At 46.5% G+C, this 16,268-nt stretch overlaps 6 protein-coding genes across 6 annotated transcripts; 2 read left to right on the top strand and 4 right to left on the bottom strand.

The window, feature by feature from the left end:
- Window positions 1-453: 453 nt before the first annotated feature.
- LY89DRAFT_719586 (uncharacterized protein) lies at window positions 454-3,547 on the top strand (the record flags this gene model as incomplete). Its single annotated transcript, XM_018218503.1, has 8 exons — window positions 454-586; window positions 647-667; window positions 740-1,195; window positions 1,248-1,869; window positions 1,923-2,393; window positions 2,440-2,922; window positions 2,968-3,147; window positions 3,195-3,547. The coding sequence occupies 8 exons, from the start codon at window positions 454-456 to the stop codon at window positions 3,424-3,426; spliced, it is 2,598 nt and encodes an 865-aa protein (XP_018070258.1). The 3' UTR covers window positions 3,427-3,547.
- A 680-nt stretch (window positions 3,548-4,227) lies between these two features.
- On the top strand, window positions 4,228-6,286 carry LY89DRAFT_98574 (uncharacterized protein). Its single transcript, XM_018223557.1, has 4 exons — window positions 4,228-4,470; window positions 4,668-4,707; window positions 4,757-5,579; window positions 5,631-6,286. Exons 1-4 carry the CDS (start codon window positions 4,438-4,440, stop codon window positions 6,145-6,147), a joined length of 1,413 nt encoding a protein of 470 aa, XP_018070257.1. The 5' UTR covers window positions 4,228-4,437; the 3' UTR covers window positions 6,148-6,286.
- Window positions 6,287-6,425: 139 nt separating this feature from the next.
- LY89DRAFT_670437 (uncharacterized protein) lies at window positions 6,426-6,780 on the bottom strand (the record flags this gene model as incomplete). Its single annotated transcript, XM_018213162.1, has 2 exons — window positions 6,426-6,665; window positions 6,718-6,780. 2 exons carry the CDS (start codon window positions 6,778-6,780, stop codon window positions 6,426-6,428), a joined length of 303 nt encoding a protein of 100 aa, XP_018070256.1.
- Window positions 6,781-7,209: 429 nt separating this feature from the next.
- On the bottom strand, window positions 7,210-8,282 carry LY89DRAFT_735046 (uncharacterized protein; the record flags this gene model as incomplete). The annotated part of the gene is made up of 5 exons (XM_018219969.1): window positions 7,210-7,307; window positions 7,361-7,440; window positions 7,493-7,648; window positions 7,698-7,797; window positions 7,850-8,282. 5 exons carry the CDS (start codon window positions 8,280-8,282, stop codon window positions 7,210-7,212), a joined length of 867 nt encoding a protein of 288 aa, XP_018070255.1.
- A 1,475-nt stretch (window positions 8,283-9,757) lies between these two features.
- LY89DRAFT_697909 (cytochrome P450) lies at window positions 9,758-11,803 on the bottom strand (the record flags this gene model as incomplete). Its single annotated transcript, XM_018216939.1, has 6 exons — window positions 9,758-10,513; window positions 10,653-10,902; window positions 10,954-11,189; window positions 11,269-11,357; window positions 11,536-11,660; window positions 11,712-11,803. 6 exons carry the CDS (start codon window positions 11,801-11,803, stop codon window positions 9,758-9,760), a joined length of 1,548 nt encoding a protein of 515 aa, XP_018070254.1.
- Window positions 11,804-13,960: 2,157 nt separating this feature from the next.
- Window positions 13,961-15,537, bottom strand: LY89DRAFT_707977 (DUF453-domain-containing protein; the record flags this gene model as incomplete). Its single annotated transcript, XM_018217649.1, has 3 exons — window positions 13,961-14,827; window positions 14,875-15,242; window positions 15,519-15,537. 3 exons carry the CDS (start codon window positions 15,535-15,537, stop codon window positions 13,961-13,963), a joined length of 1,254 nt encoding a protein of 417 aa, XP_018070253.1.
- Window positions 15,538-16,268: the final 731 nt, after the last annotated feature.

The following is a 16,268-nucleotide window of genomic DNA, read 5'->3' as shown; positions in this document are numbered from 1 at the left end:
CGGAAGATCTCGAATAGATCTTGCGATGCCGCGGAAGGCGCACACACCTTTGAAACTGTCCGCAGGGAGACTCGGTCACGCCCAGAAGCGAAGGTAGAAGTCTGGCGATACCACGCGCAGAGGTAATTGCCCACTCTTATTTAGGACAAAGCGAGTCTTTTCTGGTCGATGTTGTGCTAACATACTCGTAGCAAGATAATGCTCATCCTGACCGCGCTGGAGGTGACGGCGGATCTTTTCAACCAGCACATGCGGCAAAATCTACCCAACCTCAAATTCTTTTTGGGCGTGCTATTAGAAGTCATAACAGCTAGTCTCCTGCTTTCTGATTTTGAATCCAAAAAGCTAAAGCTTAAGTAGAAGTGTCAAAAAACGCAAGAACACTGGGACGCGTTAGTGGAGACCTTCGATGACACATACCAAAACCTTCAGAAGCTTGAAGGTGGTGTGAAGATGTTGGGAGTAGAGGTGGCAGAAACGAGCGATCCAATTCTCTTGATCTTGAGCGAGACAATCGTGAAGGTGTTCACAAATTTACTGGATCTGTGGATAAATACTTGCAGTACCATCAGGAAAAACCCGAACTGTGAGTCCGCTCTACTCCGACCAAACACACTATTATCTAACATATTGCAAGCCCCTTTAGGGGAACCGTGGAAACAGCAAAGTGAGTCCTGCATGGATAAAATAAGATTTGCCGTGCTACATTTCTCCGATATGGCTACCTCACGCAATCCAGTGACACAACAGATCCCGAATACTCAGCACCCTTTCGGAATTTCCGTAAACACTACGGTAGTAGAAGACGGAGTCAGCTTTCCTCTAAAGGTTCTGCCATATCCGGCATACAATGGCTTCTTTGGACGAAAGGAGCTTTTGGCAAGGATGAACAAAGAGCTTGATCCAGGGCAAGCTTCCACTGGCAATGGGAATGATGTGAACTCCATATTACTGCATGGTACAGGTGGTGTTGGAAAGACACAGAGTGCTCTTGCTTACGCCCATCTAAACCCGGCTAGGTTTGACGCAATATTCTGGGTAAGGAGTGATCTTGATGCCGATATCCAGGCGAGCTTCTCCAACATCGCTCTAGCTCTAAACCTTCATGGCGCAAAGAGAGACGGCGATGCACAACAAGACGAAAATTTCCTCTATTTCACTCGATGGCTTGGACAGCAGGCGGCGACGAAAAATGGTAAGACAAGAGCTCATACTTGTGCGCATGTTCGTGGGCTGACGTCTCCAAGGAAAGCGCTGGCTTATGATATTCGACAATTGTGATAAGATTGGAGATATATGGCCTAAGTACATCCCAAAGACAAAAGGTTCGGTCTTGATAACCAGTCGTTCTCAATCGGTGAAGCTTCCAGACAGTGTCATTCTGCCGGTACAGCCATTTGGCGAAGATGAGGGTCTGAAATTGATGAAAAAACTGCTCTATTCGCGGGAAGAAAAACAACTATCACCAAGCGAAGAAAGTTCTCTTCTCAACTTACTGCGAAAATTCGATGGATTGCCTCTGGGCATCAAAGTCATAGTAGCGTTGATGCTCCCAAGGATCGACAGAAAATCGAAGCATCCAATCACATCATTTGCAAAGTTCTACGACCAGAACGCCCGGAAGATGCTTACCAGAGTGGAGAGAGCCACAGACTATGATCACGACGAGCATCGAGAAGTTGGTCAGGTGCATGTTCTCGACAACGTCTGGCAGCTGAGTTTCACTAGTCTTGACCCCGATGCCCTCTCTGTGTTAGGCATGATATCTTTCATGGCTCCTCAAGACATTTCCATTTCATGGTTGAACTTGGTGGACAAAGATGTTCCACCGTCTCAAACAGTATTATCGGTCTGCACTAAACCTTTTGAGTACGTGTAAGTTTCATTTCCTGAAAAGTCAACTCATGCTGATCAGAGTATAGGCTTGATTGGGCAATCGTTAATCTAGCAAAGGCTGCACTCATCAACAAACAGAATGTGGAAGGTGAGCCCGAAGATGATGATATAGACACAGATGCTATAGCAGAAATTCGCATCGCATCTGGGAGTGCCAGTCCCACTTCGAGTGCTTTCGAATCTACTTCTAGCCTCGATGCAGATGATGAGTTCGGGAAAGCAAAGATTTCCATTCATCGTTTGGTGCAGGAAGCTTTGATCTACAGCAGATCAACGCAGGAACGTCAAACTATTTTTGACGCTGCGATACGTGTTGTTTCCATGGCTTTTCCGAAACAGATCAATGGAGAGACATTGGAAGGAGAGACAGAGACTTGTTCACGATTGATCCCACATGTCATGTCTCTAGCTTCGAGGTATATTGAGTTCGAAAGTCATGCAACATCACCCCTCGAACCGACTAATGAGTTAGGGAGCTTGTTGAAATCCTGCATATGGTAAGTGGTATCTGTAATACATATCTTTGTTACTAACAGGACCGAGGTTCACATATGAGAAGGGAGAACGGAAGACAGCGTTGTATTTGTTACAGCTCGCATACAAAATCTGCCAAGATAAAGAGTCTGAAGTGTACGCAGACTTGCAATTCAAGGCCGGAGGAATATATCTTGATCAAAATGACCTCGCGCATTGCAGGCAAGCGTGGGACGAAGCTCGGGGTATCTATTCGAGATTGCAACGTCGAGGAAATATATCTGCTAAACACTCGTTGACATGGGTTCTTCATGCACTCGGAAACCTTGAATCTGCAGATGGCCATTTGGATGAAGCATTGTCGCTTTACGCAGAAGCCGATGAAGACAGACGCCAAGAACAACTAGCTCAACCGTGGAGAGAAGGCCTTGCAGCCATGACATTAGGGCGAGCGTACTTTCTAAAAGGGGAATTTGAGACTGCACTTGAGAAGTTTTCCGAAGCAGAGAGCATCTTCAACAAGGATTATCAAGGTTCTACTTGGATGGCATAGTAGGTTGTACCCTTGACCTTTTTGATCCATCTAACTTATGCAAGCCTCACATACGCACATGGCAATGTCGAGCTGGCACGGGATAACCTTACTGAAGCGAAGACAAAGTATATTCAGTCTCAAGACTGTTGGACGCGTTCTGCGCCGTCTCATCTTGGACTTTCGGCATGTTACTACAAATTGGGCTGCATTGAATTTAGGCAGCAGGAGTACCTACACGCTCTGCAAGTATCTTGGCCAGTTTACCTGATGGCATGCTAATGGAGCATAGGAAATACTTTCGCAAAGCTCTCAGGATCGCAAAGTTTCAGGCTCAGGGTGACCAGGCAAGAATTCTCAGAAAGCAGGCTGAAGTTCAGGATGCTGGAGGATTTGTCGATCAAGCCGCAGTATCCCGCAAGGAAGCCGAAGACACGCGATCCAAAATCACGGGACAAGCGGGAAAGTCGTTAGAGGACACTGATGCAGCCTGGGACTCGCTGGTCTGTATCTTTTGGCGGTAAATGCCAGCCCACGATCTTTTCAAACTGTTGGGTTTCTCACTAGCTCAGGCGTATTTAGTTGGAAGAAACACGGCTACAGAAATGGGGCATTATTTGTTTGCTCACAGCGCTGATGCCCTATAACCTTCCACATCGATTGTACATAGAGGGATCTCCTATCAATCAATCTACAATCGGTTTGTTCAATGAGGGCTACAATCCCCCAGAAATGCGTTATATGAAATAATGGAGATCCACAGGCCTCTAGGTACTGGCACATGCCTGCGGTGAATATTCATGACGTATGAATCCCGTAAACACATATACACGAAAGGAAACAGCTTGTTGTCCCTGCCGGACGGGATGTGCGGCCCGATTTTCCGGCATGGCTGTGATACAGTTCACTGGTTCCCAAGAGTTGCATGTAAGACACACTGTGCTAATGCTGCTTTAACCCCCTTTCCCAAATTGGCCATGTTGGATGCAAGAACAAGTAATAGTGTCCAACTGACCTTTGGGAGTGTCACTGACTGACCTGCAACACGTAGTGACTTGTAACAACGCTAAAATGCTTGCGGGTATTTGTTAGAATGTAAAATAGCTTGTATCTTTCGCTAATTTGTAGCGTTGTTGCAAGTTACTACGTGTTGTAGGTTAGTTAGTAATACGCTCGGAGGGAGTAAAGGCCAATCCCGGAGGTCAGGGGGACACTGTTAGTCTTCCCGTGCCCCAACTGTCAGCATTGGACGCCACGATGTGACTGGCTGCATGACTGCAAAATTGCTTCCGCCGACCTTGAACACGAACACAGCAGCCTGCGAACAGCGCATCAATTCAGTCCGGCTAGCTGGAATTGGGAGACATGAGGCTGACGCCGCCCGAATAGCCTATGATTTCCCAACGGAGTGCCATTCCCGTCATTCCCCAAGCGTATTCGTATTCGACCTGAGTATACGGGCGACTTTTCTTGTGCAGTTCGGTTACCCTGAACTCGGTAGGCTGCAGCCTTGCGTCGAAAAACATGATAGAAATATGAACATGGCAAGTGTGTACGGAGCCGTCGACGTGAGTACATAAAGTGATCGTTGAATGTTCTTTGTATGCATTGTGTATATATACCGCCGCGTTACCAGCATTCATTATGGCGACACAGGCCGGAGTGCGATCCAGTCTAGAAAGTGACTTGGAACTTCGTAGCTTGGGTGGAGTATGCTCAAATCAAACCAGTCCCGTCATTGATATTGCTAACTAAAAGTGTACAGTCAAGTCGAAGTTCTGTTGCAGACAATCCAAACAGCACAGGTATGTTTCCAGTAACAGCTTTAGACTTTGAAATCTGAGGATTCTATAGCCACGTCCATGCCACTGCCAGTGCTGAAGAGTTGCCAACACGAAATTCTGAACATAATCATGCACCCGTCGAAGTCCATAAAGAGAAGTTGTTACTCGGATTGGTTTGAGCATTACTTGGAGAGCAGAGTCAGGAATTTCTCCCGCACCCCACTTGGGCAATCTCTCATCCCATTCATTTCGGTGGAAGGAAGCCCTATCAATGGTCAGTCAGGCGTTGTAATCAGCATATATCAAATTTTGGTCATCATCGCGAGAGAGGTCGTCTCTGGGGGAACCTCCATCAATACCATAGCTCAAAGAGTGATGGACTTAAAGCCAGAGACCAGGTCAGCCTCTCCTTATCGAGTCTATAAATTCATCTTCAAATGCATTGCTATGATCACTCTATTGTTCGATGCTTCCGACGATATGGCTTCATCTAAGCTTCAACTTCAACTACCAAATGCATCTTCGCGGAAAAAGTCTCGGTTCAAGCAGAGCTCCATCTGGATCCGCATGGAATGTCCGATATCTGACACCAGTGGTGGAACTATGGACATGGATATTGACCATTTGATGTCGCACTTCGGAAACCTGGCACCTTCTCGCTCGTACCCATCTTTGGGCCATAACCAGGACCTTTACAAGAACACGATCATAGCATCAAATCTAAACTATCATACGCTCTCGAAAATCGGCAAGCTCACCATTGAATGGGTTGAATCTCTGAGTCTTCATCTGGAGCTTCACGAACGGACTTCTGTTGTTAGGGTCTTTCAGTTTCCTTCATTTTGCGCCCTTGTTTGTAGCCAGATGGATGGTCAAGAGACCCTGTTATCGAAGTATGTCCATCTTTAGCCCATATGTCTCAAGCTAATGGCTGACATCAATAGACTGATATCAAATGGAACTTCGGAGCTCCAGCCTGATGAATTGCTAAACAATGGACAACAGTATACCTATAGCAGAGATTTTCTAATTGAAGTGCTATGCTCGTACCGGCTTCTCTTTGGACAACACCACAAGTCATACACAGCGTTTCCTGGAATTTGCCCAGGTGGATTTCAAGACCCCCTTCTGCAACAGCTTTGTGGTACTTCTTGCAAAAGACACGACTTCTATGACGAGTTAGAAGTCGGCGACAGCAAAGCTATGTATTCTGCTGCATCCGACTTTCCTCTGATCGGCCAAAGAATCTTAACTCTACAAGACTACATGAATTCGCAGAACCCAAGCGATTTGAGAACCTTGTGGTATGACAAGAGGGATATACTACGTTGGTACACATTCTGGGCAGTCGTATCGGTTGGTGGGCTTGGGATATTGCTGAGTATTGTTTCAGTTGCATTGACTGCAGCCCAAGTCTCACAAGGGGCACAAAGTCTGAAGTCACAAAGTACAAATAGCTAAAAACGAAGGGACTCTGTTGCCAGTCTGAGTATGATTTCATTCAAGTAGACGTCAAGGGGAAGAAATAATCTCAAATGACCCTCGGAAAGGACAGTCTTACACAAAGCAATACATGGCACATTGAAAGCTCCTGACCTCCACATTCCTCATACATCCTCTCATTTGCTTCTCTTGATCCAATGAAAAATGAATACACACTAGATATGAAGCCACGCATCAGTAGCCTCCCAAGTTGCTCCCTTGCTTGTATCAGTAAGCGGACACATTTATATGTTTAGCTACTCACCGAAGTCGCACTTCTTTGGGCAGGCAACCAACAGCTCGCCATTGCTGTCAGGCTCCACGATACCATCCCAGATTTGAACCCATGGTTGAGCCTTTGGAGCCATGGTTTCCTTCTGGGGATACCCTCTGGTGTCGACTCCCGAGAAGAAATCGGCGACGTGCTTCGGAAGCTGAAGATTGGGGTCGTGGGTAGTATCCGAAGTATCAGAGCTGCAGTATGACTCGACACTGGCCTGGAAAGTATTAGTATACGTGCCAAAGCCTTTGCACATCAGGTGAATATACCTTGTCTTTCTTCACGAAGGACCAATCCGTGGTGACGATCTCGGAGTCAACGAAGTAACCCATGGTGACCGTGACAAACTCTCAATTTGAATACCAAGAATTGCTTAAATGAGGACAGAGGTATTGTTCTGGGAGATATGCGTCTGCAAAAACACTTCACAAGGTTATGAGGACAGCTTCGACAAGTACAGCGAGAAGTGCAGCGAAAAGTGGAAAGATAAGCAAAACTCAGTGGGGTTCAGCTGACAACCCGAAAGGACTCAGATCGCACACAAGCCTGTGGGGTCATAAAAACGAGGCCTGCTGCGCCGTCTAACGGTATGGGCGTGTTCCAGTCGCCTCACTTTATCCCGTGCAACTCGAAGCAAGACAACATTAGAACGCCGCCTTAAGATTGCATTGCAGAAAAACTAACACACGGATTCAGGTCAACCCTGTTCAAACTCTCCCACCACCAACCAGAAGACGAACAATGCACGCCCCAGTTTCCTATCACAGCCTGGTGACAACAATAGAGCGGGTCTCGACACTCTGCCGGAATAACGCCTTCGGTGAGGCTACAGGATTCTGGAAAGAGACATGAGGGCAGACTTAGAAGGGGTTAGTAGTTTACGGTCAATGTGGGACTTGTCTGGGCTCTTACAGCGTGCATTTTCGCCAGGTGCAGTGTCATACATAATGAAAAGGAACGGCTCATCAGGCGATTGCTTGGAAAGATAATACCTCGTCTCACGGTTAGTAGAGTTCTCGCACCACACAATAGGTTGATCCTTACCATCGGTGGTTGCTGTTGTGTAACAAGTAGTAGACTTCACCCACGCGGTCCGGGATGATGCGGTCGGCGGCCACGAAGTCTTCGGCAGTGACAGTGCGTGCATCGCAGAGTGCCAGAGGTCTATCCTCGAGATCCGGAACCAAACTTCTCCATGTGCTTCTGATATCAACAAACTTATCCAAAGCTACTGGGATCGATTACCTACTTGACAATTCGAAATCTGTAACCAGGCTTCAAATAATCAACCTTCTCTTCACCTGTGAGATATCGATTGATGATCACTGGTCCAGAATCGTATGTGACATCTATAATTTTATTAGCACGTGGTCCAGGATTGAAATTCAGACCGAGTTCAACCATTGTGAGCGCCTCGCGCAGGACCTTCGAAGAGTAAAGGGTCAACAATATTCATGACAGGCCGATCTATAGGCGTGTTTTTCCTCAAACGGAGTTCGTAGGTTTTCACAAAAACCGCATCTAACTCTTGGGTCAACATCTCCATGGTCTCCGCCTTGTATTTGTCAACATCATCTTTCGTGTTAAAAGACATCACCTTTGAAGTGTGAGACAGGACTTGGAAGCCACAATTGTCGATGATGAGCGCATTCGCTTGGGAGTTTCGAATATCAGTAATTGTCAGACCATCGTGGATTTCGAACTCCAGGTTGTCAAGGCGCTCCTCATCCGGATCAAATCCTTCGCGAGGAGTGAGCATGCACCAGTAAGGCTTCTCTTCCTTATAAAGAGGGAGGTTCTGTAGATATTCGATAGAGGCCACCACATTAGGCATGTTTAAGTCTCGAGTTTCAGTGAAATCAAGAATATATCAAATGATCAAAATAGGAAAGTACAGGTTGAGACTGTTCTTATAAAATATCTACGCTACACAAAGATAACAACGGGTCTCTTGCATATAAACCTCCTTGAGGAAACGAATCGCGTCTGCTCACCGCACTCAACTCTGTGAGTATTAAATTGCTAATTGGTGGCGTGATTACTGTAGTTGCGACTCGCATGCTCCTCTCTTGAATTGAGACTGGATAGTGCTGCTTTTACGGGACTGATGGTCTATCTTAAATTCGACGATCCTTGGTTTTAGTTCTCGGTATAGTAGAATTTGATTCTTGGTAGACGCCTGAGTGTCAGCAAAGCATTGCGGACGAATCGGATCGTGGACATCGACGAAATGTTGGCTTGACATGCGTCAAGACGTGCATGATGCACCTCGAGAAGTCCGTTGCATCTTTCCCAGCTGCATAAGGTTGGAACCGCAGCAGCTGATGGATGTGACTCACCTAATTGAGAGTCGCGGGCGTCGGTGTTGAAGAGCCGCAGCATTTCAGGTATCTGGCCACCGTCCGCTCTCGAGCTTCTCCAGCCTGTTTCGACAATCATGGGCCAGGATAAGCTCGATGATCAATTATCGAGAATATCAAAGACTCCTCAACCAGCACCAGTTCGGCGAGGCTATCGAGCTACAACTTCGCACTTTTGGACGCAATGGCTAGGTTACGGATCACCTGGATCACCCTGATCTGGATCACCTGGTTAGAGATCACGTGAGCACTTAGGTAGCCTCCACGTGATCCTCCCTGGGAACGGATCGGGCTTAGAGCTTAAGCATGTTTCACTCTGGCGTATATAAGCTCTGGCTCTCCCACTCCCTTCTTCCTTCCTTACCTTTAGATTCTAAGAGATAGCCGAATCGATTCTTCGTCTACGTACTGAGCTTCCCACCGTGCTGTCACAATTTTTCCCCGAACCCCGTTCTTATCGGTTTCTGCCCTTTGACCGCCTCGTTAACTTACCACTGCACTTCTAAAGCCCAGCATCAAATCATTAATCTGCAAATAACCTCAACGACTTCAAACGAAGCCTTAGTATTATAATTTCGAGGTTTCCCAGTGACCGAGAATAGACACGTGATACCCCTGAATCGATTTGGTGCAAGTATTCAGAATTGACTTCAAGAGATAACACCGACGAAAAGTTCGATAAGGGAGGGTACGTGAAGCAGATCAATTAGGGAGTAATCTACTACTCCTCACCTCTCTTTGTGAATTCTTGATGGCAGCCGGTTGAGGGGAAGTTCAGGTGCAGTTCAACGGAACAATTTGTTGGGGCTACACTTTCATGTCGAGACACTTCACAAAACGAAATGGAAAGATCACAGTTTTGGAAAGTACTGCATCAATGTGATTAGCTCCTCATTGCGTGGACTCAGATGACAAGTGATCTATCCTAATTGATAATATCCTTGCGCCATTAATGAAGAGAGAATCCCAGGCCCTCGAAGTTAGGTTGTTGACCTTGGAAAGGATCATCGTTGCCAGGCTCAGCCATGCTCGACTCCTCGACTTCGACGCTAGACTCAACCCAGAACTCAAATACCGCATCCTTATAAGCCTCCTTGCGTGTGATCTTGACCTCGATATCATGCTCTGGCTTCTTCGATGCCTCACCCACATATTGCTTCTTGTAGGGAGGTGGTTGAACCAACGAACCGTCCTTCATGCGAATATCGAAACCCACGACCAACATAGCCAAGAAACTGACAACCTCGACGAATGCCAGATTGCGACCAGGACAGAGATGCTTTCCGCCGCCGAAAGGAAGCAAGCCTTGAGACCGAGCCTTCTTTACTCCGCGACTTTGATCCTTGTTCTCGAGGAAGCGGTATGGATCGAAGGTAAGTGCATCCTGACCCCAGTATCTGGTGGACTCATGAATGGCTCCGCCGCAGATCTGAACGATACCACCTTTCTTCAACAGGTACTTGTCCTTGATCACAACATCTTCCATGACGACACGTACAGATGTAGCGTTAACTGTGAATCTGATGTTCTCCTGCCAGGTTGATACCAAGATCGGGCACTGCTTGACGATATCTGCGATGTTGAGACTGACTCGCACCGTGCCGTCGGCCTGATTGAAACGACCTATAATGGAATCTACCTCGTGGCAAATCTTGGCAGTAAGAGCGGGCTCGCGGAGAATTCTGCATAGCATGGAGAAGGCGTTCTGAGTTGAGACTTCAAGTTAGCATATTTCTTTGAATATCAAGGGAGTACTTCAGGAGTCTCTGCTTGTATAGGGTCATGGAGCGAGCAGAGCTGTCAGATAATCCACAAAGAGAATTCAAGGCGGAGAGGCCACATACCGGAACCGTGTTTACAATGGATGTATAGAGAACGGTCAATTCAAAACTTCCAAGATCCTTGTTCGTGAACCCATCCTGTCGACCAATCTGTGCTCGACTCTTGATCCATGAATTTGCATACTGATCCAATCCTCGATTGTAGTAGTCAATGAAAGCTGGTACAAGGGCCTTGCGGGCCTTCCACGCAGCCGGTGCAGTGAGCCTGGGGAAGAGGTTGAGAGACAATGTCATCACTCCACCTTCGAAGTCCCTGGATTTAATCAGTTTGATTCAGATATTTCAATATCGGAATTGCGTTTACCAGATGTTCTTGACGAGCTTCGGATCCTCTGAGATAGGGTTGACGTTACCGTAGAGGGCCTCCGCAGTCACGACAGTGTAGGCGTTTCTAATCCAATCGAATAGTTGTACAAATTGACCGGAAGTATCGACGCCATTGAGATACCTAGCCAAGCCATTTAAGACGCGTTGATTTGTCTCGAGGACCGCAGGAACGTGTGCGAAGGAGCGTTGGGTTACATGATGAATAGAATCGAACTAAGAAGTATATTGTCAGCTTGTGCCAATCTTCACGACGGCATTTATTTCGCATAGAAGAAAGTATAGCGGCACTGACATGATCGTTCTCCCCATCATTTACTGAGATCACGTTCATGACATGGTCGCGCGCCTTCATCACCCGTCTCGTAAATTCGATGACAAATGCTACAGAAAGGGTCAGCATACTCTTTTGATAATTATACTCTTGGCAGAGATTTGATCTAGCAGCCGGGTAGCTCATCGAGGGTCTTCAAGCACATCGCCTTCAATAAGCTCCCAGTGAAAGTCGCAAAGATCTCAATTTATAGATTATGTACAACACAAGAGCGGAAATCGGACGTACGGTTGAACGACAGAGCCTTTGTATCCCTGAATATGGCCTGTGCGAGCTCAGGAGAATTGACGACGTAGATTTCCGTGGAGAAGATTTGGATGGAGAACAGAGGCCAGCAACAACCATATTTGGAGCTGTCATCCTTCAGTTGGGGTCTTTTCTACTGGATTGAAAGGAGAACTTACCAGAGCAACTTGTAATAGCCTCCTCCGTGGCGAAACATTCCCCACAAGTGACCGATTAAGGGAACCTTGGGTGGCGCAAGGGGGGGTTCCATCTTGCTCCTGCTTCTTGATCCGAACAGGAGCCAGAGGGAAAGGAGCACAATGAAAGCCAGGATGCGGTAAAGCAACGGATTGACCTCCTCCATCTTGATTCAAGACGCGTTTGCGCAGTTGAGATTTCCAAGTTTGTGATGAAAAGATGGTGTTGAGGAAAAGAGTTCGGATGTTGTGGAAGGTTAAGCGAGATCGCTCGAGGACACGAACGTGAAGCTCTCCAGAGTGCCTAGACTGTACCTTCCGCAGTCGGATGCGCTGGTATGTCCTCAGTACCAAGAGAGGAGGGGGAGGAAGTTTACATTCAATACTGGTAGGCCAGAACAAATCTGTAAACTATGAAGGGCGCAAGCAACCAAAATTTGGAAAAGGAAGCACTCTGCTGTCCTTGTGTTGTTGATTTCATCACATATAGCGCTTCAACTACTTGTAAATCGAGTCACAAACTATAGTCAGATTCATTGAGTCATCTCACAGGCAACCAGAGATACGCGCTTAAAGTGTCTTGAGTCAAGAGTGCTACTTTACGCAGATGCAGCAGGATGGCTGTGACAGCAGCCTGTATATTTCAATACAATCACGCTTCGAGAATATAACGTATCTGATAGTGAGAAAAGGCTTGTAAGATTGCGTAGATACCCGAAAAATACTTGACTGGAAGCAAAAGTCGAAATGATATGAACATGTCATCTCCAATTCCGCATTCTACATGTAATATCTTGGTCCTTGCTACTCCTCACCACCATCTGCACCCTTCAATCGATGTTACAGATCCATATCGTCTGCTTCCCGAGGTGTACAGAGTTAGAAACTTTGTTGGCTTTCTCGATTGGCGATTTAGATGTCACGTTCTAGTTGAAAATTGTAAAAAGCATTAGAGCAGCTGTCGAATGATACCTGCATACCTGGTGGCAGCTTTCTTTCTGCAATTATATATGCATCAGGTACTCTTCTAATTCTGATTTCCAGCTTACGTGCACTAAAGAATGTATAATTATTAAATTGTATTGGACTATATGCGCTCGTATGTTCATATCAAAGTTGAAGATTAAACAGTACCGCGGAAGGGAATGAGCGTCTTTAGACTCTGGTTATTTTGTAAGACTCTCCAAATATATAAAACTTGCTTATACTCCGTGAGACAGTGCTTCCTATAACAGACGGCAGGCTCCCTAAGATTTCTGGGGCATTTTGTCTACTATGTAGCCTTTCTCTTAAGGCTGTGCGGCCCAAGAATCTTGACCTATCCCACAAGTCAATGAGCATGGCACTTTGAACCCGAGTCCAGCTTCTCCTTATGTCCATCAATCCTTCCTTGTTTGTGTTGATTATAACCCCCAGGTCAGGCTGCCTCACGGTGTCGAAGCATGATCCGTCAAATCCATGCTTGAGAGCCCCAATAGCATCGGTCTAGGCTTCTCTAAACTTCCCACTTATCGAGTGTTGCCCAACATAGTCATTCAACAAAGATATGCCATGAGCCCCGCCAGTCAGCCGCTTGAAATCAGGGGTTGGCTCCGAAAAGGGGTAAAGCGGGTGGTTGCCGCGGCGGTCGGATGTTGATGTTTTCGTTCGTATAGATATGGTGGCGGAGGGGAACATGTTCGAGGAAGGAGTGAAGGAGATCGTTGGCCTGTCAAGAGTTTTAGCTGAAAGAGTTAGAGGGGACTTACCTGTAGAAAGAAGATGAAGGATGGAACAATTATGTTTTCATTGAAAGTTCTGTTGCCTTTGTGGTAGAACGGAGCCCCGGAACAAACGAGACTTTGCATTATCTAGAATGCGATAAGAGATCGACTTTGGGCGGACAAAATACTGGTTAACCGTTGTGCAGGTACTAGACCACAGTTCGACTTGAAATCTCATGATCCTTTTTTGTAGTACCCGCTCCTCATTTGTCTGCTACTCGTTTTGGCTTTAGCATCATCACATGCAGACGCTTCATGTTAACATCATAATACACGGTAACAAACTGGTGTAGATACTAGAGAATCCCTGGTAGAGACTTGAGATTGAGAGTTTATTGAAGGAAGCTCAACGTTTTGCAAGAAAAAAAACCATCTTCAACCCTTTCTGCCCATTTCCTCCCTTCAAAGGCACCCACCGCACAAGTACACCCCAAGATAAACCCCCCTCCACAACTCCATGAACACCATCTAAAGAGCAAATAGCACGTTCCCAACCATCAACCTCCTTGCCGTCCTCGAAACACTCACACTCTTAACCACCACCTCCCCATCCACCTTTTCCAGAATCTCTACATCCGTCGTCATCTCTCCACTTCCATGCGCGATCGTCACCTGCTTCTTCATTTTCTTCACCAACATATCAACCTCTTCTCCACACCATGATTCTAGTGGAGTCTCTGGCGGTGTATCAATCAATTCTCTCTTCTTCGCAAGATCACTTGCCACTGTACCCGGAACTGCAATCGCGGCACTGAGACACACTGCCCCTGTGAGTTGGAAACTTGGATGAGGGAGACCCATGCTATAAGCTATGATCGAGACGTCAGCTGGATGTTTCAGCGCTTCGTTTGAGGATGTTGAAATTGCTGTTAGAGTTGGGGAAAGGATGGCGATTTTGGGACTTCCTCTGACGAGATGAGCTGATGAGATATCTTTTGCTAAGCCCATTGTCACGGCACCTGCGCAGCGGATGGATTCCACGAGATCAAAGGAGATGTCGCTGTTCCGGTCGATATCGTGCCAGATTTGAGGCATGGATGAGGATTCGACAAATACAAACGGGTTTGCGGCATCACACATGGTGACTTGAACGTAGAATGGCTCCATATCTGGAGCATTCGAAACGAGGAGTTGTTCTTGTCGCTTTCCTGTCGGGAAGAGTTTTCCTGTCATACTTCCTGCTGGGTCCACGAATGCGACTTTGATCTCTGACGCTGTGCCTTTGACTCCTCCCATACTGAAGTAGCCGTCTTCTTCGAATTTGCCATCTTCTCCGACTTGTATTGTCTCGACGATCGTGCGATTTGTATTCGTGTTGAAAATATGGATGTTAATCTATGTACATGTAAGCCAAGTGTTGAGAATATTGTGGGAAAACAAACCTCAGTCTGACCGACCTTTGCCTTCACCAGTCCCTCATCAAGAGCAAAAGGTCCTACACCAGCGAGAATATTCCCACAATTGCCAGAGAGATCTACGGCTTCAGAGCCAACTCCGACTTGTATGAACGTATAATCGACGTCGATTCCAGGGCGCGCTGAATTTGAGATGACGGCCACTTTGGATGTTGTAGAAGTTGCGCCTCCCATACCGTCAATTTGTCTCGGACAGGATCCCATAACTGCTAGGAGGATGGCACTCCAGTCTTCTTCTCGGTCTGGAAGATGGTGGCGATGGATGAAGAGTCCTTTGGAGGTCCCTGCTCTCATTATGACGGATGGGAGAACATGTCTTATCTTTGCTTGTCGAGCTTTGGGGTACGAAGGTTGCAATGCCATTTTCGGCACTTGTGATATTTTATCTCAGTGCCGTTGTTGGGGAGAAAAGGTTGTGCTCTTGGAGTCCAGAGCAAAACCTAAAAATATTAAACATCATTTTGAGAAGTACGGCAAAAGATTTAGTACACCGCAAAAAGTGAATTAAAACGAATTTAGAGAGTAAAGTGAGTGCTGGGTCATTCACTAGATGTAAGGACCCTTTTTACTTAACGTATATTTAGGAGCTGGCTGTGTTTGTGTCTCTGTACACAACAGCACAACGGCCATCATCACGCGATGGTAGCATCATCAAGATCCAATGAATCTGCAAACTTTGGGTTCGTGTTATTCGAGAACTTGAGGGCAATACTCGTGTACGTCCGGAAGCATAGTTCCCGCACCCTTTGACATGCCATGGAGAGATATACGCAAATCAATGTCTCAGCATTTCCGCAGTACTTGCTCCAATGTTCTTAAGTTTTGCTAGCATCGGTGATGGCATAGCTTGCTGTAGCGAACAGTATACAATTGCTTGAAGCACAATCTCAAGATACATATACTCAACTTCTTCGGAGGTTAAGGTGCATCATCCGTGTCGGGTAGCCACGTGATGACCCCTTGTTTTGTTGCACATCGCAGTTTCTAATCCTAACCCTAAGTCTAACCCTAACACCAAATGCACGTACTGTACGGACAAACAAAGCTGTCCAGACGCTGACCAATATGCAGAACCTATGGATTCTTTCGAGCTGGCGAGATACTCTCAGTCTGGCTAACTTACCTTGAATGTGCTGTATCGTAAAGTCCATGATCAGAAACAGATATTTGAACGAGTGTGAAGTTGGGCCAGACGGCTGGACAAACATGTCAAGCCCTAAGAGATTGTGAGAGTGCGGTGTTGCGATGAGAATTTGGATTACCCAAAACAAGAAAGATGGAAAAGGATCATCAGGAACTGAATCGTGGATGGCGCATATCGAGCCTTGAACTTCTGAAGTAATCCCTGGGGCATTTTTGAT

This window comes from Mollisia scopiformis, assembly GCF_001500285.1.
Source record: "Mollisia scopiformis unplaced genomic scaffold LY89scaffold_14, whole genome shotgun sequence".
Taxonomy (NCBI): Eukaryota; Fungi; Ascomycota; class Leotiomycetes; order Helotiales; family Mollisiaceae; genus Mollisia; species Mollisia scopiformis.
The sequence above is the reverse complement of the archived record's forward strand: the minus strand, read 5'-3'. Positions and strand labels throughout refer to the sequence as shown.